This window comes from Sciurus carolinensis, chromosome X, assembly GCF_902686445.1.
Source record: "Sciurus carolinensis chromosome X, mSciCar1.2, whole genome shotgun sequence".
Classification (NCBI taxonomy): domain Eukaryota; kingdom Metazoa; phylum Chordata; class Mammalia; order Rodentia; family Sciuridae; genus Sciurus; species Sciurus carolinensis.
In genome coordinates, this window is record NC_062232.1 from 31,358,615 (window position 1) to 31,384,324 (window position 25,710).

Genomic DNA, 25,710 nt, shown 5'->3' on the forward strand with positions numbered 1-25,710 from the left:
TAAATAAATAAATAAATAAATAAATAAATAAGATGTGATACAAATGTTTGATTGATTTATGGCCATAATTTCTCCAAGTGGTCTTAGCTCCTCCAGTTTAAGGAGCTGCTGAATGGTTAAACTTCAGGAACCTGACCATAGGCTCTTTTCTAGGAGAGAATTTGCCTCCTAAATATCCCACAATTCCCCATTTTCTTAGTTTATTCCTCTTTGGTCCACCAACCCACTCTGATTCGGCTGCTACCTAGGATTGCTAGCTTTGTTCTACTTGTGGTGAGTACTTTGTTTCTTTGTCACTGTGACATGGATGGTTATAGATTTTGAACCAGCAATGTTCTGTTCCTCTTGTTCCCTGAGAGTTGGGCATAATGAAGTTTAGTATCACAAATGTAAAAAGGAGATGGTATAAAATATGTGGGATGATTGTGGAGTTTTTTCCTGGAACATAGATATATTGTGTTAAAGGGATTAGAGATTAAACAGCATAAAGGAATGACCTGTCTTTGAAGCATTTAAGTGAGAATGAGCCTGTCTTCTACAGCTGTGTTTTCCAAACTTGGCAGTATATTTGAACAAATAAGGAAAGTGTTTAAAAATACCATTGCATAGGCCACATCCAAATCCAATGACATCAGAATCTATGAGAGTGAGGCTTGGGGATCGATATTAAAAAATAATCTTCCCAAGTGATTTCAACTTATAGCCCAATTTGAGAACAATTGTTCCAAAGCTGTGCATCTCAAACTCTGATCACCTGAATATTTTATGAAAATGATGATTTTGAAAAAATGCACTTTCTGATTCAGTAGGTCTGAAGTGGGGCATTCCTACCAAGTTCCCTGGAGCAAGGACTGCACTTGGTATAGATTTGCAAGTTTCTAAAGGGTAAATAGGTTACATGTGGAGTAGTAAAATAAAGGAACATGGAGCTAACATTTATTTAGTATCTATGTGCGAGATACCATGCTGGGATCTTTATTTATATTAACTCATTTAATATGTTTTTGCTACCAGAGATTGAACCCAGGGGACTTTAACCACTGAGCCACATCCTTAGACTTTTTAAAATTTTTTTTTTAATTTTGAGAAAGCCTCACTAAGTTGCTTAGGGCCTCCCTAAATTGCTGAGGCTGGTCTTGAACTTGCGATCCTCCTGCCTCACCCTCCCAAGCCACTGGGATTACATGCACTACTGTGCTCAGCAACTCATTTAATCTTAAAAACAACTATGAAAGAATACAATTACTCCCATTTTATAAATGAAAGGCTGAGATTGAGTGAATAAATCATTGCCTAAGGTTGGACAACTAGTGTATGATGGAATCTGGATTCACAGACATGACTGACAGCAACACCTATAGGTTAATGGAAATTGTTGGATACTATCAAATGCTAAGCAGAAGTGTTAAGATCTGAAATGCTAGACAGTATATTTCTGGGCACAACATTCTTGGGATCACTTACAGAGAATACCAGTGCTGCCGAGTGGTTTTGCATTCTTGTTTCGTGAGGTCCATCCAGGCAGACAAGGCCCCTGCTGCTAGGCATGCAGTGCTCCAGTGTTATGGTATCAAAATGTCCTGGATAAGTCAGAGTAGAATGTGAATAAATCCTCAGAGAAAAATAGTGCTAATGGAAGATGTCAAAAATAAAGCAGGAACATAATTTTCAACTAGATATCAATTGATCATTGATTCTGAAGGGAGAAATTATATTCCCTGCAAGGATTTGACTTTGACTCCTTGATTCAAATATTCTTCCAAATGAAAACATCTCTTAAAAATAGTTCTGTTCCTATGTGTGTATGTTCTGGTACTTGGGTTTGAACCCAGGGGCGCTTTACCTTGAAGCTACACGCCCAGACATTTTTATTTCTTTATTTTGAGACAGTGTTTCATTAAGTTGCCAAGGCTAGCCTCAAAATTGCTGTCCTCCTGCTTCAGCCTCCTGAGTCACTGGGATTAAAGGCATGTGCCACCACGCCTGGCTTTGTGTGTACTTTTGTAAGTGATTTTTTTCTCTTTCCAGGAAGCTGAAAAATGAGCTCCTAGAGGCAAAACGTAGAAGTGGGAAGACTCAGCAAGAGACCAGTAGAGTCTGTGTTCACTGTCAGAGAAACCTGGGCCTCATCTTTGACCGGGGAGACCCGTGCCAGGCCTGCTCACTGAGGGTGTGCAGTGAGTGTCGGGTTGTGGGCCTCAATGGCAGCTGGAAGTGCACTGTCTGTGCCAAAGTCGCGTGAGTTTTTTGCCTTTTTTTATGGAAAGAGAAGATTTGATAGATTGGAGTGGGGAAAGCGAGAAAGAAAAATGGTATGTTATAAATTTAGGGATAGAGAGTTCAATTGGGTTCAAGTACAGTCCAGTTACAAGTTCAGCAATGCTTTGGCAGGACTCTGGTGTGTGTGTGTGTGTGTGTGTGTGTGTGTGTAGAGAGAGAGAGAGAGAGAGAGAGAGAGAGAGAGAGAGAGAGAAACAGGAGAGTTGAGATAGAGGCAGATTCAAAGGTAGGAAATAGTATTTAAAGTCCCTTTTGCTGCTGGGGATTTAGTTCAGTGGATGGGGCACCTGCCTAGCACCTGCAAAGCCCTGAGTTCAATCCCCAGTACCAAAAATATAAAATAAAGTTCTTTTTTTTTGTGATACTGGGGTTTGAATGCTGGGGTGCTCTACTACTGAGCTGCACACCCAAATCTTTTTGTTTTTTGAGACAGGGTCTCACTTGGTTACCCAGGCTGGCCTCAAACTTGCGACGCCTCGGCCTCCTAAGTAGCTGGAATTACAGGCACGCACCACCATGCTCAGCAGAGAACAATATTTAAAAGAATAACTGAGGCTAGGTATCATGGTGCATGCCTGTAATCCCAGCAGCTCCGGTGGCTGAGATAGGAGGACCACAAGTTCAAAGCTGGCCTCAGCAACTTAGAGGCCCTGAGCAACTTAGTGAGATCCTGTCTCTGAATAAAAAATTAAAAGGGCAGGGGACACAGCTCAGTAGTTAAGCACCTCTGAGTTAAATTCCCAGTATAAAAAAAAGAAAGAAAGAAAAGGAAAAGGAAATGAAAAAAAGGTTATCTTGCGAGGAAATGTGGATGGTGTGGTAGAGGAGTGACTTTCCATGTCCTAATTCTCAATAAGACTTCTATATTCAGTGACAGAGTTACTTAACTATTGTTATTTTTCTGTTGTTTCATAAAGGTAACCCTGAATAGAGCAATTTATACTCTGTTTCAACAATGGATTGAGATAAGCAGTTCTAAAGAAATGAAGCATTTAACTTCTTTTATGACTTACTTTGGATACATTACTTTGATTGACTTAAGTGATTATCTTCAATTCCTTGTGCCACATAAACAAATTGCTTTTAGTACTTCCCTCCTGTCATTACTGAACATCCTCTACCAATCTAGAAGAAATCATTGACATGTGGGTTTCAGCATAGCTTTCTACTTATTTGAAGGAGTTCTTTATATATATATACATACATATATATATATATATATATATATATATATATATATATATTCAGCACACAAGTTGTGTGGGCTACACATGTTGAAGATATCTTCTCCCACCTTCTCACTTGGCTTTTTAGTTGCTTAATGGTGCCGTTCAATGAACATAAATCTCTAATTTGTAGTAGTTTAATATGTTCATCTTTTCTTGTATGATTAATGGGCGTTCTTGTTTCCTGTGTCCTTTTTAAGGAAATTTCCCCTAGCCCCCAAATCGTGGAAATATTCTCTTATGTGATCTTCTGTAATTGTTCTTATTTTATCTTATTGTTATTATAATTGCTATTATTTTTTATATAAGATCACATATAATTGTTATTATTTTATTTTATACTGGTTGACCTATAATCTACCTGGAACTGATATTGAGAGAGGTATGGTAAACTCTTTCAGTAACAATTGTGAACTTTCTATTTATCCTTTTAGTTACAATTATATTTGCTTTATATATTTAGATTTACAACATAGTTACCCTTTCTGTTACTGTATATTCTTTGCTACTTTTTCTTCACTTCAGTTTACAGTATTTTTTTGCCTTTTGCCTAAGGGGTAAGGTACTCTTTAGTACTTATTGTCATTTTGTTATTGATGAATATGTTTTTTGCTTGGCATGACTTTATTTCACTCTTGATTTTTCAAATGTTTTCACTGGTTATTCTGTTTATTATATTTTAAATTTAAGTTACATTTGTTTTAAATTATAAAAACATAAAAATTGAATGCATATTTTGATACATTTATATATTGTATAATGTTTAAATCAGATTAAACATATCCATCTTATCAAAACATTTATCATTTCTTTATGGTAAATATTTCCAGAATCCTTTCTTTTATCTTTTTGAAATGTCAGTGCATTGTTATCTATAGCCATCCTCCTATCCAATAGCACATCAGTACTTCTTACTTTACCTGTAATTTAGTACCCATTGATAACCTTTCCCCATTCTTCCCTCTCCCCTACTCTTCCCAGTCTCTGGTAAACACCATTATACTCACAACTTCTATGAGATCAACTTCTTTGTATTCCACATATGAGTGAGATCCTATGCTCCTTGCCCTTCTGTGCCTGGCTTATTTCATTTAACATAATGATGTGCAGTTCCACCCATGTTGTCACAAATGACAGGATTTCATTCTTCTTTATGGCTGAATAGTATACCATTATGTGTATATACCACATTTTCTTTATTCATTCATGAGTTGATGGACACTTAGGTTGTTTCCATTTCTTGACTTTTGTGAATAGTCCCGCAGTGAACATGGGAGTGTAGATGTCTCTTCCACATTTGGATATATGCTCAGTAGTGCAAGTGCTGGATCATACGATAGTTCTAATTTTAATTTTTTTTGAGGAACCTCAAAAGTGTTCAAAATGTTCACTGCTTATTGAATCCTAGGTTGGAAGTTATTAATTTTCAGTAAGTTGAAGATTTTGTTGACTTCTGGTTTCTAATATTTCTGTTAGGAAATCAGGTATCAGTCTACTGTTGTCTCTTTGAAGATAATATTTTTCTTTTTTTTTTTTTTTGTCTTTCTGGGACTGGAGATCAAACCCAGGGCCTCATGCATACTAAGCAAGTACTACACAACTGAGCTACATAACCAACCCTTCCTTTGACTATTTTTAATATTTCTCCCCTTTCTATTGGGCTTTCAACAGTTACTATAGCATCTCAGTCTGAATTTATTTGTATTTATCCCTCTTGGGGTTCCTAAATCATCTTGAATCTGTGTCTTAATTTTTGTCACATGCGAAAATTTCTCAATCTCTAGATATTTCTTTTCCTCCATTATCTCTCTCCTGTGTATCTTAGTCATATTCAACATCTTTTGTATATCACTCATGCTCCTTTTTGTTTTTTCTATCCTTTTGTACCAGAATTCAGTTCACATATATTTTTTCTGGCCTATCTTCAAGTTGCTGAATCTTATGTTTGATCATGTCTAATTTGATCTGACATCCACCTATTTAATTCTTAAATTCAGCTGTAGGATTTTTCAGTTTTAGTATTTTAATTTTGTTTCTGTTGTACCTTCTATCTCTTTGCCGATCTTCTCATTATTTTCTTGTAACTTATTCAAATTATTTGTGGTTATTTAATAGTCTATAAATTACAGCTCCATTATCTGAGTGTTCTATGGGATTGTTTCTATTGCTGGTTGTATCTCTTGGTTTTGGTTATGTTGTTTTATAAACCTGTTAGTCTTTGACTGATGGTCAAAGTATAGGAAAAATGGTGAAGCTTAGTGAGATTCTGTATAGTTTGTATCTATGGAGAATATATATTTTTCTTTTGGAAGGGAAATAGGATAGGGCCACTGCATGTTCTTGATTACCTTAATCAAGTCAGAGATTGAAAAGATTTCAAAATTGGGGCCTCAGTCCCCTTGAGGGCTGACCTGTTTCTGGATCATATGTACTTCTAGGGAAGAGTCAGTCCCTTCAGGTCTCATAGCATACCTATTAGGTATTTTATAGATAGAGGAAATAAGAACACAAGAGATAGTATGTGTGTTAGTTGATTTGGGAAGAGATCAATATTTTTGAGTTTGTTTCTTTCCTCACCCATCTCTTTTTCCACCACACTATATCAAGTTGAGATTTGACATTTCAGGACAATGAAGAAGGAAATGAAATTTCAACAAATAACTGATGCTCCAGCTGCAGAGTTAGAATTGATGGGGATTCCTTAATAACTATTTCTCCAATTCTTATACAATACTATGTTATTCAACTCTTAGTATTATTCTGTTCCATTTTTCTTCCAATTCTGTTCACCCTCTACTTTACACTCCAGACCTTCCTTCACTCAGACAAAAGTAACTAGGGAGGCTGGGGTTGTGTCTCAGTGATAGAGCACTTGCCTTGCATGTGTGAGAAAGTGGGTTCAATCCTCAGCACCACATAAAAATAAATAAATAAAATAAAGATATTGCACCCATCTACAGCTAAAAATATTTTTTTAAAGTAACTAGCAAATGTGACTCAAAAACCTTTCAGTCATTCCCAAGTAGCCTCAAGCTTTGGTATGGGAAGAGGACTTTTGTCTTTAACTTATCAACACCACTTGTGATTACTGAAGCATACTTTTCAATACAAGACCCAAGCAGCTTATGTTTTTAGCCATCAACTCATCTACTAGTTAGTATGAATGGTGACTGAAATCTAATCCTCTTTTTCCTAAATCTAGTCTGATTACCTTCAGGTTATATTAATGAGAAATTTACTTTAAATGTGTTCAGTGAGTGGGATTTGGCAATTGTTATAGAAACTAGCCTACTCACACTAATACAACCTATTTCTGTATTTTCCCCTTAGATCTTATGTGCTAGATATTTTACTTATTTACCCTTCTTTTCTTTCTTCCTCCACTAAAATATAAGCTTTATAACCACCAGGGCAGGGGTTTTATCTATATTGATGTAGTTCTAGTACCTAAAAGAATGCCTAGAATAAGTACTCAATATATATGTGTTAAATGAATAGATGAATGGTTGGATGAGTAAGAAAATGAACTGATGAACAAATGGACAAATGGCTTCTACTTACAGCATTTCAGGCTTGAGCAACTGAAACAAATGTAGTTTTTTTTTTTTTTCCTGTCAGGAACAGGGGTTTAAAACAATGAGTCATACCAGATACATTTATCCCCTGAACAAAGGCAATTTTTAACTATCACAGAAAGATATAACCATAAGACAAGTTGTTGTCAGAATGTGTAAGAATAAGTAACAACAAATTGAAAATTCTGTTTTTCATGGAACATGTTACTGCCTTAATAAAAACCTTCTGAATCGATTGCACTCCTCTTATTGGTGAAACAATAATTAAATAAAACCAACCATCCACCTATCCAATTGATCTATCCATAGACCCTTCCATTCATCCCTCCTGCACATTAATTGATAACCTGTTGTTATACAAGGGGCTAAGCACACAATGTTGAATAAAACATGGACTACCCTCAGTGGTTTCATAGTCTAAGGAGGAAGGTGAGTCTACTAATTTATCATTTCATCCATAAATAAAATTCTGTCTAAACACATTTAAGTGTCCTAAGGAGAAAACAGCTTTAATGTGTGATTCTTTACCTCTGAAACAACAACTCACTTATAATTATATCCTCCTGCAACCATTGGAAATTTATATGATAGGTGTTTAATTTAGTATATCAAAACCCATGCTTAACTTTCAAAGTGAAAATCAGAGTATACTACCCTCCAATATTCCAGCTACCAGTGTGACTGATCCCAGAGACTAAAATTATTTGTCAGTATTGGAAGAATCTTGTTTGCTATTCATAGAGCACTTTTCAAAAAGAAAGTATGAATGATATTTTATTGCCAGTGTGCACACCCTTTGTTTGTTATGAGAGACTGTTACAGCCCCACTGGGCTATCTCTATGTTTAATAGACCATAAAATTGAAATTCCCACCCTGACCTCTAAGAGATGAGATGAGTCAGAAAGTGACTCATTCTCTAATCAGCTGGAAGAACAGCCTTTATTGTCATTTACCTTGGATTGGATAAAAGTAAAGAGATTTTATTTCTGAAGCCCTGAAATGATTACAGCAGGGACTGATGGAGGGGAGGCTACCTATTAAAATGAGCTGAGCAGTTCCTGACATTTTCTCCAATCTGATTCAACAAGTTGGCTGCTATAGTTCTACTTTAAAAACTAACTCTGTAGAAACAGAATGAAAGGGACCTTGACCCGACCAATTGGTTCATTTTGCTATCTCATTAAGATCTGTAAAATTCCACGTGATCATGTTAGCTGAGGCAGTTGCCATCTAACACAAAGGTTGTCATAATGATTATTTTTCTTAATTAGCACCCAATTGATCCCCAAAGGACCCCAAAGATAATAACATAAAAAGTCACCAAAAATGAATACCTTTAATATGGTATTGATTAACTGATCTTGTATCCATGTCATGCTGTGACATCTCATGATGCTATTTTTTAGTACTATAATTATTAATACATATTAATTAATAGGATTCACTGTGTCATTTCCATATATCTATACATCATGGAATGATCATGTCCATTCACCCTTCTTTTATCCTTGTCCACTTGTCCCTCTATCCCTCTCCTCCCCAGACTTCCTTCCCAGTCCCTAGTAATCCCTATCCTACTTTCAGGTCATCTTCTTTTTTTTTTTATCTCCACATATGACAAAGAACATGCAATATTTTGCTTAACATGATGTAGGAAGAGCCTGCTTTTTTTAACACTGGTAATGATTATATCAATCAATGAAATATAATGAAATAGATGAAATATAAGAGTGTGTATTAAAAAAACCTTGAAATATGACATTTGCCAGTAAATGGATCCATCTAGAGACCATCATGCTAAGTGAAATAAGCCAATCCCCAAAACACAAAGACTGAATGTTCTGATATGCAGATGCTAACACACCATAAGGGGGGGTGGAGAATAAAAGTTCATTGGATTAGACAAAGAGAATGAAGGGAAGGGAGAAAGGATGGGAATAGGAAAGACAGTAGAATAAATCTAACATAATATTTCTATGTACACATATGAAAATATGTGTGAACCCCATCATTGTGCCCACCCACAAGAATGGGGTCCTAATTAGAATAAGATATATGTCATGCTTGTTTACTTTTATCAAAAAGGCTTCTACTGTCAGATATAACTAAGAAGAACCCCCTCCCTGCAAAAAAGCACCATATCAATTAGGAAAGGGAACGGAGGTTGGGGGAGGAAGGTAGGGAATGGGGAAGTACTGAGGACTGATTAAAGTAATTATATTCCATGCTTGTATAATTATGTCAAAATGAACCCCAATGTTATATATAATTATAATGCACTAATATTTTTTAAAGTGAAAAAGTTTAAATAAAAGAAATAAACATTTAAAAAAAAAATCTTAAGAAAAACTAGTGCCAATGGATAGCACATACACAGTGAGAGCACAGGAGGAATGTATAGTTCTTCATTATGAGAAAGAGCGGTATGGTCCCTGACACCTAGAAAGTGGTCTGACACATGTCAGTGTTGGTGTTGTTAGGAGTTGACACTCATAGGTGGGTATGGTGTTCTGTTGGACAAAATCTCAGAGCACCAGCTGTTGCAAAATCATTCTACAACCACAGTGAATTGGGAGAAAACAAGAATGCATCATGATCTTGTCTAAGCATAAACAAACACAAGGGAACCCTCCATGCCACAGAGTACCACACCCTCTTTCTTAGCTAACATGAATCACCTGTTTTCTTATCAGTTACAACTTTAGCCTTGCTCTAGTCTACCTTTCTACTAGTTAAAGTTTATTGATACACCAGTCATAGAATTGTCCCCACTTCCTGACATCACTTAATCCAGAGAAAATTCCTGATCCCGTCAACTCTTCCCAGAATTATCAACATGAACCCAAATCCTATAGTAAATCCTTTCAAGTGTCCTCTCCCTGAGTGACACTGCCCATGGTTCCTCTGTCATGTGTTTTCCTTCATCAAAATAAATAGGTATCGCAACATATTCAACCATAGTAAGGTTCCTGGTCTTCCTGGTGAGTACCTTCAGTTGCTACATAGTTATTTCAAAATTGACCCTTAGTTTAGAAAATTTTTATAATATGACTGCAAAGGAGAGATTTCACATCAGTAATCCCACATTGACCCAGCATTATATGGAAAGGCAAGAAGCTGTTTGGGGTGCCTTGATGGGCTATTTTACAATGACTATCAGTTATATACAAGAGTCCCTACCCTTTTTTAGAATAATTTGTTCACTGGGAGATCGGTACCTTAAGCCTACATAAACTAGGAAGATTTTTTTCAAGTGTGAAAATATCATACCTATCAAAGACTCTATAATATTTACGTAAAGTTGAAACAGTATTAAAAAGAATACCTGTGTATTCATCATCTAGTTTAAGAATCAACACATTCAACCAGGCAAGATGGCACATGCCTGTAATCCCAGCAGCTCAGGAGGCTGAGGCAGGAGAATGGCGAATTCAAATTACCATATTGAAATGACTGGGGATGAAGTTCTGTTGTAGAGTGCCCCTGGGTTCAATCCTTTATACCACAAAAAAAAAAAAATTAACACATTCTTGTTTTGCATTTTTCATTCCTTTATGGTTTTACTGTATTGGGGTATTTCCCTAAGTAATGTATTTTCTAGTTTTATTTTTTGGAACATTATAGAAATGAAAATCATACTACATGCATTCTTTTGTAATTTATTTTTCCTTTGGCAGTACTGGGGGACATTCCACCACTGAGATACATTCCCAACCCTTTTTAACTTTTTTTTATTTTGAGGTAAGGTCTTGCTAAGTTGCTGAGGCTAGCCTCCAACTTGTGATCCTCCTGCCTCAGCCTCCTGAGTGGATGGGATTACGGGTGTATGCCACCATATTTGGCTAGGGCAAAATTTTTATCATGTATACCCTAGGGTGGGATTTTTAAATCTGTACATCATGACACATTTGTAGATTGTAATCAGTATTTAAAAAATGGAATAGAATAGAAAATGTTATCTACATATACACGTATGTGTACAAATACATATATACTTATATATGTACATATACATCTGTTTATTTATTTTCTGGATTCTGATGTAAAATGTTTCTCACTCTCTGCCACAAATGTTTGTGAAGACTACTGCAGAGTGTTTAACTAGGATGGAATTGCACAGCAAATGCTATGAGCTTTTTCAACTTTATAAAACAGTATTAAATTTGTTTTTAGGGTTGTACCAAATTAAACTTCACCAGTATTATATAAGGGTTTTCTTTGCTTTGTAATCTTACCAGCACTTGGTATCATGAGAATTTTTAAATTTTTTCAAATTAATCTCCCTATTGTTTTAATTAGGATTGTTCCAATTACTAATGAGGATGGATAGCTTTTTATTATGTTTATTGCTTTTGTAATTCCTTTTGTGATATGACTCTTTCTGTTTAGCATAATTGTATTAGATCACTGGTTTTTACCTTATTAATTTGGAGGTATTCTTTATGGCCCTCTTCATCTCTAGAAGTGCCTTTGTCTTAAATCTATTTTTTCCACATTTTTATTGGCACATTATAGTTGTACCTAATGGTGGGATTGGTTGTTACATATTCATACATGCACACAACCTAACAATATAGTTGGCCAGTATCAGTCTCCAGCACTTCCCCCTCCCTCCCTTTCTCTAACACCCTGGTCTCTTTCCTCTATTCTATTAATTTCCCTTTGATTTTCATGAGACCTCCTCCCTCCCACACACACACACCACTTATCCCCTTTTTCCTCTCTAACTTCCACACATGAGAGAAAACATAGGATTCCTGACCTTCTGAGTTGGATTATTTTGCTTAACATAATGGTCTCTAGTTCATCCATTTTCCTGTAAATGACATTACTTCATTATTATTTATTATGTTTATATACCCCATTTTCTTTATCCATCTATCCATTAATGGACACCTAGGTTGGTTCCATAATTTGACTATTGTGAATTGTGCTTCTATAAACGTGGGTATGCATGTATCACTGTAGTGTGTTGACTTTAATTCTTCAGGATAAATACCAAGAAGTGTTATAGCTGGGTCATGTGGTGGTTCCATGCCTAGTCTTTTGAGGAACTGCCATACTGATTTCCATAGAAGTTATACTAATTTACAGTCCCAGCAAAAATGTAAAAGTGTTCCTCTTTTTCCCATATCCTTTCCACCATTTGTTATTATTTGTATTCTCTCTCTCTCTCTTTTGCTACTGGGGACTGAATCCAGGGGCACTCAACTACTGAGTCACATCCCCAACCCTTTTTTATAATTTATTTAGAGACAAGGTCTCTCTGAGTTGCTTAGGGCCTTGCTAAGTTGCTGAGGCTGGCTTTGAACTCCAAATCCTCTTGCCTCAGCCTCCCAACCTGTTGGGATTACAGGTGTGTGCCAGTGCACCTAACTATTATTATTTGTATTCTTGATGACTGCCATTGTGACTGCAGTGAAATAAATGTCAGAATAGTTTTGATTTATATTTCCCTAATTAGTAATGATATTGAACATTTTTTTCATATATTTGTTGGCCATTTGTATTTCTTCTTTTGAGAATTGCCTGTTTAATTTATTTGCTCATTTATTGATTGGATTATTTGGTTCTTTGGTATTAGGCTTTTCGAGTTTGTTATATATTCTGGATATTAATCCTCTGTCAGAGGAGTAGCTAGCAAAGACTTTCTCCCATTCTGTAGGCTCTCTCCTCATGTTCCTAATTTTTCCTTTGCTGTACAGAAGCTTTTTAAGTTGATGCTCTCCCATTTATAAACTCTTGGCATTATCCAGAGCTTTCTAGGGATCCTATTGAGAAAGTTATTGCCTGTGCCTAAAAGCTGGAATGTCGACCCTATGTTTTCTTCTAGTCTAATTCCTAGGTCTTTGATTCATTTTGAGTTGATTTTGTGCAGGATGAGAGGTAAGGGTCTAGTTTCATTCTTCTACATATTGATAACCAGTTGTCCCAGCACCATTTGTTTAAAAGACTGTCTTTTCCCTAGTGTATGTTTTTGGCACCTTTGTCAAAGATTTGATGACTATACCTATGTGGGTTTGTCTCTTTGTCCTCTATTTTTTACCACTGGTTTATGTGTATGTTTTTATGTCAGTAATGTGCAGTTTTGTTACTATAGCTTCGTAGTGTAATTTGAAGTCTGGTTATTGTGATGCCTCTAGCATTGCTTTTTTGGCTTAAAATTGCTTTGGCTATTCTGGATCTTTTATTCTTCCAAATGTATTTGGGGACTGCTTTTTCTTGTTCTATGAAAAATGTCATTGGTATTTTCATGGGGATTGCATTGAATCTGTGTGTTGCTTTTGATAGTATGGCTATTTTTACAAGATTAATTCTGCCTAATCATGAATATGGGAAGTCTTAACATATTCTTGTGTCTTCTTCAGTCTCTTTCTTTAATGTTCTATAGTTTTCACTGTAGTGTTCTTTCACCTCCTTGGTGAGATTTATTCCTAGTTATTTTATTTTAAGCTATTATGAATGAGATTGTTTTCCTGATTTCTTTCTCAGCAGATTCAATGTTGGTATATAGGAAAACTATTGATTTTTGTATGTTGACTTTGTACCCTGCTATTTTGCTGAATTGGTTTATTAGCTCTAGCAGTCTTTTGCTGGAGTTTTTTTTTTATCTTCTTAGTATCATAGCATCTGCAAACAGTCATAATTTGCCTTCTTACTTTTCTGTTTTTATCCCTTTTATTTCCTTCTCTTGCCTGATTGCTCTGGCTAGAATTTCAAGTACTATTAAATAAATGTGCTAACAATGGACATCCTTCTCTTGTTCCAGATGCCTTAAGTCTATTTTGTCTGTTACAAATACAACTAAATAAAATTTATTTTGGTTAATGTTGGCATATTATATATTTTTCCATAAATGTTTCCACTGAAACATTTTCAGTGTTTATGTGTTTAAAGTGAATCTCCTGCATATGATATATATGCTACTCAAAAATATGTTGTATGTATTTAAATATTTACTATAATACATACCATATATTATATATCCTGTATAAATATGTCTATATGTAGTGTTAAAAGTCAAACTGACAATATTCTTAAATAATAGGGTTCAGTGAACATATCCATTGTTATTACTGCAATATTTGCATTTATTTATATTATCTATAGTTCAATTGAAGTACATTTTTCTCATTCTATTTTATCCTTTCTACTGGTGTAGGTATTATATGCTTTTTTAATTTTCAGTGGTTACCCTAGAAATTACAACTTTTATATTTAATTTTGCAAGTCAATGGTTTTACCTTTCTTCTGATCAATAAAGGGAGTTCAGTATCCTTAAACTGTAAACATCTCCTTACTGGCCGGCATATAAGTTTTTCCTGTATTTTAGATAAACCTTATTGTTTAATCCAACAATTTCAATATTAATTTTGTGTACATATCATTTGTTTATATTTATGTACATTTTTCAATTTCATTGTTCACCATTGCTTTTTATAAGTCAGCTGTATTTTATCTCTTCCTGAAAGATGGTGTTTAAAGTTTCCTTAAGTGAGCATCTATTGGTAATAAATTATCTCAGTTTTTATTTTGCTGAAAAATTCTTTATTTCATCATTATTCCTAAACAGTGGATAGTACATTCTAGATTGACAGCTGTTTTTTTTTTTTTCTGGAACTTTGAATATATCATTTTACTGACTTCTGTCTTTCATTATTGCTTTTGAAAATCAACTGTCATTCCAATTGCTCTTCCTTTGTAGGTAATTGGTTTCCTTTTACTTCCCTCATTACATTTTAGATGTTCTCTTTATAAGTGGTCTGTAGTTTTACCATAATGTGCCTAAGGATTTCTTTTCATTTTCCTGCTTGGGAAGGAAGAAAGGAATAAACCTAGATCATCATCACCTTATGGAGAGGGTCTTCATTTGTCTTCTTCACCTCTGTATTTTTAGTCCTAAACACAGGACCTGACACATAGTAGGAATACAATAAATACGTGCAGTATATTGAATTCATTTATAAATAATTCAAATTCATTTCCTTACAAATAATAGAAGAAAAATATCTCAGCATTTCTAATAAGCATCTTATCTCAGATGTCTCCAATAGTTAACAGTAAACTGGGTGAGGTGGGACACACTGTAATTCCAGTGGTTCAGGAAGCTGAGACAGGAGCATTGTGAGTTCAAAACCAGTCTCAGCAACTTAGCAGGGCCCTAAGCAACTCAGCTAGACCCTGTCTCAAAATAAAAAAAATAAAAATGACTGGGAAAGTGGTTCAGTGGTTAAGCATCCCTGGATTCAATCCCTGGTACCAAAAAAAAAAAAAAGTTAACAGTACATAAAAGAACAAAGTGAATTTATTGGTCATTATTCCTTTTTTAGGACAAAATTACATGTTTTCTAAATCCAAAGAGAATCTAACTTGGATTCATGTTGATATAAGTTTCCAAGTGATGATTTGAGGTCCCAGGAGTTTAATGTCAAATAAAATCAGGACTTAACAAATTCTGAATACTCAGTAATCATTATTCACAAATAGTGAGTATAACTCACTGTAATCGCAGTCAAACCCATTCTTTAGAGTACAACGTAGAGGAAACAGTCTATTTCAAGCCTTGAGTTTTACAAATACTAGACTGAATGTGGTAGAGAGGGATATAAAATATATAGTGGGTGTCACATTGGTTTTCTCTTCTCTTTGCCTCTCTTTATTCCAACAGCTCTGCCTTCAAAACATATACACACACACATACATGAAATGTATTATTCCTTGCTTTCCATAGGTTTTCACACGCCTCAAATCCTTGTTAAAGTTGGCAGGTATAAATTCTCTTCTGACAGTGTTTCCAAATGTAAAGAGTATAGGCTTTCAGTATAAATCCTATCTCTGCCATAATACTTTTATAACTTTTGGAAAATTATTTAACACATGTGAGCTTTAGTTTCCTTGTCTGTAAACTGAGAATAATAGCTACTTTATGGTTCACAGTGTTTGATACATTATTTGAGTACAATACCTGGTATGTACTCATTTCCTGTTATTCTGCCAAGCCTCTACCTACCTCCAGGACTTGAACAGGTGACAAAGGTATAATCCCAAGAGTTTGTTCTGATGTTTTGAAATTCTGAAGTGACAAATGACTCAAGTGCATATCTGAGTTAAGCAAATACAAGGAGAGGGAGAGGCAATGACTAACAATTCTGGAAAGATTTTATATGTGTTAGGTGTTGGCAGCTCTAGATGTCTGTGGCAAAGGTGATATGGAGGCCCATTTTCTGGGACATGAATACCAGAAGTGTCCCACTTTCTCCTGTCATACATGAAACTACTATCATCATATAATCCACTCTGTACCTTATCCCAAGAACATACTAAAAAAAAGAAAAAAAGAGCTAAGATCTTGGCATGTCACTACTGGGTGGTTTTCAACCCCTGAGCTATATATATTATTCCCCTTTGTTCTTTTTTATTTTGTGTAAACAAGCCTTTGACAAGCCTTTTTCTTATCCTAAAACACCAGAGAGTAAATATTTTAGGCCTTTTAGGCCATGTGGTCTATTGCTCAACTACTCAACTTTGTGGTTGTGGCACATGAGCAGCCAGAAACAACACTTAAATATTTAAGCCTCACTATCTTCCAATAAAACTTTATTTAAAAACACTCAATTTTGAATTTCATCTAATTTTCTTCTGTCATGAAATATTCTTTCAGGGGTTTTTTCCAGTCATTTAAAAATGTAAAAACCATTTCCTAATTTGCATGTTGGACAAAATAGAGAGTGGGGTGAATCTGACCCACAGATCACAGTGTGCCCATCTCTGCCCTATTGTGCTTCTGAATTTTTCTTATTATCTTCCTGCAACATGTGCAAATCCTTCCTGAGTTGAATTTTAAAATAAATAACTGTGTTTAATTATCATAGTACTTTTCTATTGTCAGCTTAACTAATTATCACAATTTGGCAGCTTAAGACAACACAAAGTTATTATCTGATCATTCTGTAGCTTGGAAGTCTAGATTGGCTTGGCTAGTTTTTCTACTCCTGGTTCCACAAGACTGAGATCAAGGTATCAACTGATTGAACTCTTATAAAGCGGCTCTGGAAGAACCTAATTCCAAAAACACTCTCGTAGGCAGAATCCAGTTCCCTGTGACTGTATGAATGAAGTCGCCATTTCCTTATTGGATATTAACTGAGAACCACCCTTAATTCCTCGAGGCCTCTCTCTCCATTCCTTGCCTGTAAGATCTCCATATCTCAGAGTCCCCTCAGCATATTGAGCCTCACATTTGCAATCTGACTTTCCATTTTGGGGTGTCTCTTCTGACTTCTGCTTCTTCCTCCATTTTTAAAGCCTCATGTGATTACCTTGGGCCCGCAGGAATAATCCAGGATCATTTGCTATTCTAAGGTTAACTAATTAGCAACTTAATTCAATCTGAAAAATCTGATATCACCAGTACCTACATTAGTGTTTGGTGGCAGTAATCTTGAGAGGACATCTTTAACATTTACATACCACAATTACCACCTGGATTTCCAACATAAGTATAAATGCATGGATCACTTGAAATGCACCCAGAAATAATTTAACCTATTCAAGCCTTTTGGTTTTGGTAGGTTAACTTTTTTAGATATGATATACTCTTACAGTCTGTGCTTCTCAATAGGTGATGTAGTCACTTGGAAGGAAATCTGAGGTGAACATACTGTGGTCTTACCTTTCAATGAATGCTTTCTCCAAGGTTAATATTTTTACTTTTTCCCCAGTTCTGGAACTGTGTTCCATGTATAACTTGCCTTTGTCACTTATATTCAGAAGGATTTCATGGTAATTGCTGTGGGGGACAAGGTTGACATATTTTTCTGAAATGATTTTTATATTTGTGATCCAGCTACAGATTTGTAAGTCTAATCAATTGCTGAATCTTATGGATATAATACTCTAAGGCTAGATATCTCTATTTGACTCTGCCTTTTTTCTCAGCCACCATATTCAACTTATCACCAATTCTTGCTAATTCTCATCTTCAATGACTGAAGTATCTTTATCTTTCTTTTTGCCCCTGATACCCTGATTTATATCTTCATCCTTTCCTCTCCTGTCTGTTGCAATAACTTCCTAATTGGCCCGCTTGGTTCTTCTTGTTTCTCCCTTTTCTTATATTTCCCCAGAGATTACATCATTCAGTCTTAACTTTTAAAAAACTGCCTGAGTATCCCATCGTCTCCACAGTGACATTCCAGTTCCTTTGCATGTCACTCAGACTTCCATTACATGGCCCCAAACCTACCTTTCCACTGCTCTCATCCACAAACTCCCTACCCTAGTCACACTGGCCTATTTACCATTCTCAGAATGTACCTTAATTAGCTAACTACTTTTCTTTGTTTTTAATTAGAAATCTGTTTAGACTACTGAATGACTTCTATGGTTGTTAAAATACTCTTTGTAAGCTTGAGAAGAGACTTTATTTATCGCAGTACTAGGGATTGAACCCAGGAATTCTTTACCACTGAGCCACATCCCTAGCCCTTTTTATTTTTTATTTTGTGACAGGGTTTCTCTAATTTACTGAGGCTGGTCTTGAACTTGCAATCCTCCCTGCTTCGGCCTCCCAAGTCACTGGGTTTATAGGTGTGTGCCTCCACACCAGGCTCAAAATAGATTTTACAGCAGCACAGCTGCTATAGGTTGAATTCTGAATGTCCTAATTCATTCCACAAATATTTACCAAGCACAGTGCCAAGTACTTCTCCTAGAGATGGTGACTAGCACAGCCAAGATTCTTGCCTTCATGCCACTGATAGTACTGAGGACTGTGAGGACGTGAAAAGAAGAGGAATGTGTTAAAAGTGGTGGGGAATAGTCAGTCATTCATTTTTAAAGTAGTACTTGAGAACACAGTTTATGAAAAACTCTCTTCTGGGTACCAGGAAGAAAGATGGATCAGACAGAAATTGTCTCTCAGGGAGCCTAGAGCCCAGTAGGCATTGGAAAGCCTGGGCAGAAATAACTCTAAAATAAAGTTAAAAATGTTTTAGGTCATAGGAGAAGTGCAAATAAAGAAGAGGGTTATAGTCATTTCAGGAGGGAAGATGGGAGGTGATTTCACATAGCCATTGCAGGTAGGGCTTTAAAGATGGAAAGAGCTACTCAAAGATCCTTTCCAGCATAACTTTTGGTTGATGACAAAATCCAGGCAGGCTCTTCTATTGCCTGCATTTTGAACATGTCTGTTAATCTTACCATTACCCTAGCATGGATTCTGTCACCTCTGTCCTGGGCTACTGCAATAGCCAACCTGTCTTTATTCTCCACTATAATCCAGTGTTTGTGTTACATCAAGAAAGGACTTAAAATCAGCATATTACAGAGATACAGCCACATCAATGTTCATAGCTGCTCAGTTCACAATAGCCAGATTGTGGAACCAACCTAGATGTCCTTCAATTGATGAATGGATAAAGAAACTGTGGTATATATATACAATGGAATATTACTCAGCCATAAAGAATGATAAAATTATGGCATTTGCAGGCAAATGGATGAAATTGGAGAATATCATGCTAAGTGAGATAAGCCAATCTCAAAAAACCAAAGGATGAGTGATATCACTAATAAGTGGATGATGACACATAATGGGGTGTGGGATGGGTTAGTGTTAGGGTTAGAGTTAGGGTTAGGGAGAGGGACAAGAATGGAGGAAGGAAGGACTGTATAGAGGGAAAAGAGGGGTGGGAGGGGTGGGAGGGAAGGGAAAAAATAACAGAATGAATCAGACAACATTACCCTATGTAAATTTATGATTACACAAATGGTATGCCTTTACTCTATGTACAAACAGAGAAACAACATGTATCCCATTTGTTTACAATAAAAAAAAAAGAAAAAGAAAAAAAAAAGAAATCCTTCTAGGCTGGGGTGTAGTGCAGAGGTAAAGAGAGCACTTGCTTAGCAGGTATAAGACCCTGGGTTCCATCCCCAGCACACACACACACACACACACACACCAAACAAACAAAAAAGCAAGAGAGAAGAAAAGAAAAGGGGTAAAGAAAATTTAAAGTTGAGTCTAATTGCAATCCCTAAATTATTCAGAACCTTCACTTGTTCCTCATTGCTTACATCAAAGATCACTTCCCCACTGGGGTATAATGGTGCACCCCTGTAATCCCAGCTGCTCAGGAGGCTGAGGGCAAGAGGATTGTAAGTTCAAAGCCAACCTCAGCAACTTAGAGAAGCCCTAAGCAACTTAGTGAGACCTTGTCTCAAAATAAAAAATAAATAGGGGCTGGGGTTGTAGGTCAGTGGAAGAGCACTTGCCTCGCATGTGTGAGGCACTGGATTTAATGCTTAGAACCACATAAATAAATAAAGTAAGGATATTGTGTCCATCTACAACTAAATTAAAAAAAAAAAAACGGCTGGGGATGTGGCTCCGTAATTAAGTGCCCTGGGGTTCAATCCCTTGTACAAAAAAAAAAAAAAAAAAAAAAAAAATCATTTCCCCACTAACAGCAGGTAAGAACTTGAGCCTATTTGGGAGGGGACTCTAGCTCTACTATTTACCAGCTGTGTGATGTGAAACACGCCATTTTATTGCTGTAGGTCTCTGTTTCCTCAACTATAAAATAGGGATTTACACAAGTGGTTATGAATCAAAACAGATGAAGTATGAAGAGCCATTAGCAAGTATCTAGCAGATAGTATACCGTATATTTGATTAATACAGTAGTGTCTTTTATTTTAACTATAAAATACTACAGAGATTGAGATTGACTCTATAAATAACTAGCTATTTTTACTTCATTAGGCATTTTTGAGAGTTAATTATGCAGCTGAATAATCAAATTTTAATACTCTTCCCTTTTCCCTTGAGTAGGCAGCTAAGGATTATAACTGGTGAATGGTTCTTTGAAGAAAAGGCAAAGCGTTTCAAGCAAGTGAATGTTCTGGGCACTGATGTTGTCCGGCAGTCCATCTTAAGAAGAAGTCCAGGTAACTAAAGCAATGATTTGCTTTCAAAACTGTTCTCATCTTCATTTCGGCGTGCTAAATAACCTCCTTGTGTTATGGAGCAAATGAGCACAGGTGAATTTCTGATTCCCTAAGGTTATTTCACACCTCAGTAGCATGGAATCGGAATATGTAATTCATAGAAAGAAAGAGGAATGTAGTGAAAAAGAAGATTCATACTGATTTTCTGTATATATAAAATGCTGAGATTTTGAAAGGGGCCATTTATCTTCATCACAGACACTTCTCTTCCTGAATGAACCTCTAATATTTTACTAAATATCCAAGAATGTAACATAAAACAGGTGAATAAAATGATTCACACTGTGAAAGCAATTCTTGATTTTTCGATGTTTTATTTCAGATGTATTTTATTTAAATGATGCTTTTTCTAAACCCTGGTTTTATTTACTTATTTATTTATTTTTTGGTACCAGGGATTGAACGCAGGGGCACTGAACCACTGAGCCACATCCCCAGCCCTATTATGTATTTTATTCAGAGACAAGGTCTCAATGAGTTGCCTAGTGCCTTGCTTTTGCTGAGGCTGGCTTTGAACTCCCGATCCTCCTGCCTCAGCCTCCCGAGCCACTGGGATCACAGGTGTGCACCACCATGCCTGGCTAATCCTTGGTTCTTGACAAAACATTGATATTGTGCACTACAGTCCTGTTTCCTAAATGGGCATTTAGAAATGCAAAGGGGCATATCTGGTTGTCACAACAACTAGGTTGAGTTGATGACATTTAGTGGGCAGGAGCCAGAGATGCTAAATGACCAGAAATATGTAGGACAGTTGTGCTCAATGAAGAATTATACTGGCCCCAAATGCAAATAACTCCTTCAGAATGCTTTTTTGTGCATTCAAACTACAATTTAATTGGTTAAACATTGAGTGAAATTTGGCCTTGGGAGCATATTTCTCATGCACAGTAATAAAAGTGAGGCAGGCATCTTCTGGCCTATCCCTTTCATGGACAGCTAGTGCACTTGTCTTTAAGTCTGGCAGACTGCACTGGGAGGCCTGGAACTGATTCCATTGCCATTTCTGGGTGTGGAACTTTCCAGGAAAGGCTTTCACAGATGGGTAACAGGTGCCCTCCCAGGATGTCTGGCTCATGTGCTCAGAAGTAAGGTTACCATTATTATAATCTCATGCTAGAACTCAGTTTCTGGGAATTTGAAGTTGTCATGAACCCAGACTCCCTGGCCCTACAAACCTCTATAGAGGGTTAATATACTTATTTCCCTAGAAACTGTATCCTAGCAAACTTCCCACAGACAAATCCTGATCTTAGTCCTTAGTTAATTCTGGAATATTTTGACAAGTTAGAAATTACTGTGTACCTGAGCAATTTGGGGTGGACATGTCATTGCCATTTACTCTGCATTTACTTTTCTGGATTAGCACAAGAATCTTTGTCTTGTGGTAATCTAGAACAGTGACTGCAGAGTAGAAATTTGCACTCATTGGCCATGGGGGCACACACCTTTAATCCATGCAAATCAAGAGACTGAGGCACAAGGATTGCAAGTTTGAGGCCAGCCTCAGCAACTTAGCAAGTAGCTTAGTGAGACCCAGTCTCAAATAAATAAATTAATTAATTAATTAAAAACAAGGGCTTCAGATGTAGTTCAGTGGAAAAGCATCCCTGAGTTCAATTCCCAGTGCCAAAAAAAAAAAAAGAAAGAAAAGAAAAAAAATTCAAATAAGTATTTTAAAAGAAGGTGGGGGGAAGAAATTTGCTTTCATCCCTGGCCATTTTGTGTGTAAACTTGTCTTCTGATTGTTTTTAATGAGGATCTGAAGACGTACGAAGCCAAGAGCAAACCCGCCAGGATGTGGGGAAGTCAGACACTTTGCCTTCTGTTGGGCAGAAGGCCAGCCATGATGGGACCAAGAGAAAAGGGTAAGAAATACCTTACTGAAGGGAAAATTTAATTTTTATTCAGACATCTCTGAAATAAAGACTCCTTAGTTTTTCAAGTCTGTTATCACTTCAGTGACCCAGAGGAGGTCCAGAGACTCAACTGAAGTAACATTTTCTTAGCATTCTTCTCAGGAAATGCAGTTTTAATTACTTTCAACTTTTGGTAAATAAAAGTCCCTGCTGACCTAAGCGTGTAAGAGTTCTTTTATTTCACATGTCTGTTCCCATTACTTCTACGTAGAAGGTTTTATGTCAGGGCCAGTATTATCTATAAACAGGTGATGACTGCCTTTGTTGTAGGATGCCAATACCCCTCCTCTCCAACCTGAGTGTTGGTATATAATATACCCAAATCAAAGATGTTTTATTTGAGCTTAACATATTACATCCCCTCTTTAAAATTCAGGCTTCCTTAAAGGAAAAAAAAATCACATTTAGCCACCTGAACTTAATTCAGAAAGCAAATACATGTGTCAAGTACTAAAAATAGGAATGGGAGATACACAGGGAAGCAAGATGCCAGAAGGCACGGGTGACCTGGGGGCAAAAGAATTCATCTAGAAGAGTAGCCCCCATGCAGACTCTAAGGACCAAAAGTCAAATTGCTATGTCATAGCTCTGTATTTTACAGTCTTTGTTTCTGAGGCAGCTATTGGCCTGTTTTGTGGCCAAGGTAGCAAGAGTTCTATGTGCCAAATCACGTTATGATTCTTTCTAGGTACCATTGCTTCGTTGTCTCAGCAGAAGCCAGCCTGAAATGCTGACAGTGTCTCAACCTTTATCTGGCTCTTAAAAAATGCCTGGGATTTTTTTTTTTTTTTTAGAATCCTGAACTCTGAGTGGGAATTAACTCTAAATGTCATCTAACTCAAACACTCTTGATTAACCACATCTTCATTACTTAGCAGAGACGAATGGGAAAGATAATCCAAAGTCTCCTAAGTGTCCTATCCCAGGTATCAGTCCTTCATTTCACACTGAATCCCTTTATCTCACTTCAGGACTCCCACAATGCCTTGTGCTTATGCCTCTGACCTCCCCATTCTCACTCACTTAAATGTAAGCTCTTTCTGTGCTAGACCAGTAGCATCTTTGCTTTTGTGTTGCAATATCTAGCATAGTGCCTGATTCCTGAAAAACAATCAATGGTTGATTGAGTAAGTAATTCATAGCCCACAAGTGCTGCTAGGAGCTACCATTTGCAGATCCCAGCCCAGGCATCACAGAGTAGTTTACAGAGCTAAGCAGAGTTTGGAGCTAAGAGACAGTAAATAACTCACCAGCACAATGCATTATACAAATCCTGAATCATTCAAACCATCATGGCTCTTGGCTGGGCACCGCTGAAAATGAAAACTGGCATCCATGGTTCTTGGTCTTCAAAGAATATAACATCCACCCAGTGTGATAGCATACACCTGAAATCCCGCAACTCAGGAGACTGAGACATAAAGATCACAAGTTCCAGGTCAGCCTAGACAACTTAATGAGACCCTGTCTCAAAATAAAAAGAAAAAAGGACTGGGAATGCTTATAGCTCAGCAGTAGAGCAATCCTGGGTTTAATCCCCAATAAGGGGGAAAAAAAAGAATTTGACATCCAGTTGGGAAAGCAATGGTTCATACCTGAAAAGTTAATAAGTATAAAACAATTGCAGGAAAATATAAAATGGCAATATGAGCTGCCGAATCTTCTCTAAACAAGGCAGGGGTTAATAAATCATAAGAGATGTCATAAGGCTATAACTAAGTAAGTCAGTATTAAATAAGTAGCTAAATAATAAATTCCTGTTGGGGGAGTCATGGAAGCTATCAAGAAAGACATCAAATTGTAAGTGGGACTTCATGTGAACCTTGACAGATGGATGGAGCTCAGGATATCCAAAGGGAGGAAGAATGATTTCTGGCAGAGGAGACATTAAATAGAGGTGCACAGGTGGGGACACGCACAACTTGGTTCTCAGAGCAGCATAAACTGACACTATATAAAGTGCCATTCTAATCAAAAAATTAATTTTCTAGTAGATTGAAGCTTCTGACAATTTATAGTGACATTTCTGGGGTTCTTTGAAGCAGAGACAACTTAGCAGATTCTATTAAGATCCTACCAGTACCTTTGGAATCCACTTTTCCCCTAGAAAACTGTTGAATGCAAAGTAAGTTAACTGGTCTCTCCCAATGTCATCTCCAAAAATAATATTATAGCCTTTTTTATTATTAAATTGCTTTTGGAAACAGCCATGTTTGGGGTACTCAGTAATATCAGAATTTGAATCACGGTTCCTGAAAAGCTGTTTCTGTTTAAGTATCAAATAATTTAATAAAATGGGAATTCAATAAGATTTCATCTGACAGAAGACACTCCAGTGTTCAAACATCATTACCACAGGAAAAAATGTCATGGAAGACATAGATGGCTTTCACCACATGAGTTTAGTCACTCATTCTACAAGAATTTGTTGGGTTCTAGTACGTGCTAGGTATCAATCAAGGTTAAAGAAAGTGGCAAAGAATGAGAAAGACAGTCACTGCTGTCATGCAGCTGTGGTCTAACAGGTTGCTACCTCAGTTTGTCTCAAAGAATCACCCCCCTCTCTGAGTCAGGTGAGTGCAAGCTCCCTATTCTGTAAATAGGCCCAGCTCAAGCAATAGTTTCCCTTCCCAGGTGACAGTGCTGAGTTCCTTAAATATAAATAAGTGGTCTTTTGCTTAGCAGGGACAGAGTCC

At 36.6% G+C, this 25,710-nt stretch overlaps 1 protein-coding gene across 3 annotated transcripts in view; it reads left to right on the forward strand.

Annotated features, from left to right (window-relative positions):
• The window catches only part of Sytl5 (synaptotagmin like 5), a 240,223-nt gene that overhangs the window by 153,999 nt on the left and 60,514 nt on the right, over positions 1-25,710 (forward strand). For all 3 annotated transcript variants that reach the window (XM_047536026.1, XM_047536027.1, XM_047536028.1), the window contains exons 3-5: positions 2,029-2,238; positions 20,920-21,035; positions 22,855-22,963. In XM_047536026.1, coding sequence (XP_047391982.1) covers positions 2,029-2,238; positions 20,920-21,035; positions 22,855-22,963 — 435 coding nt within the window. The remainder of the gene's footprint in view (positions 1-2,028; positions 2,239-20,919; positions 21,036-22,854; positions 22,964-25,710) is intronic.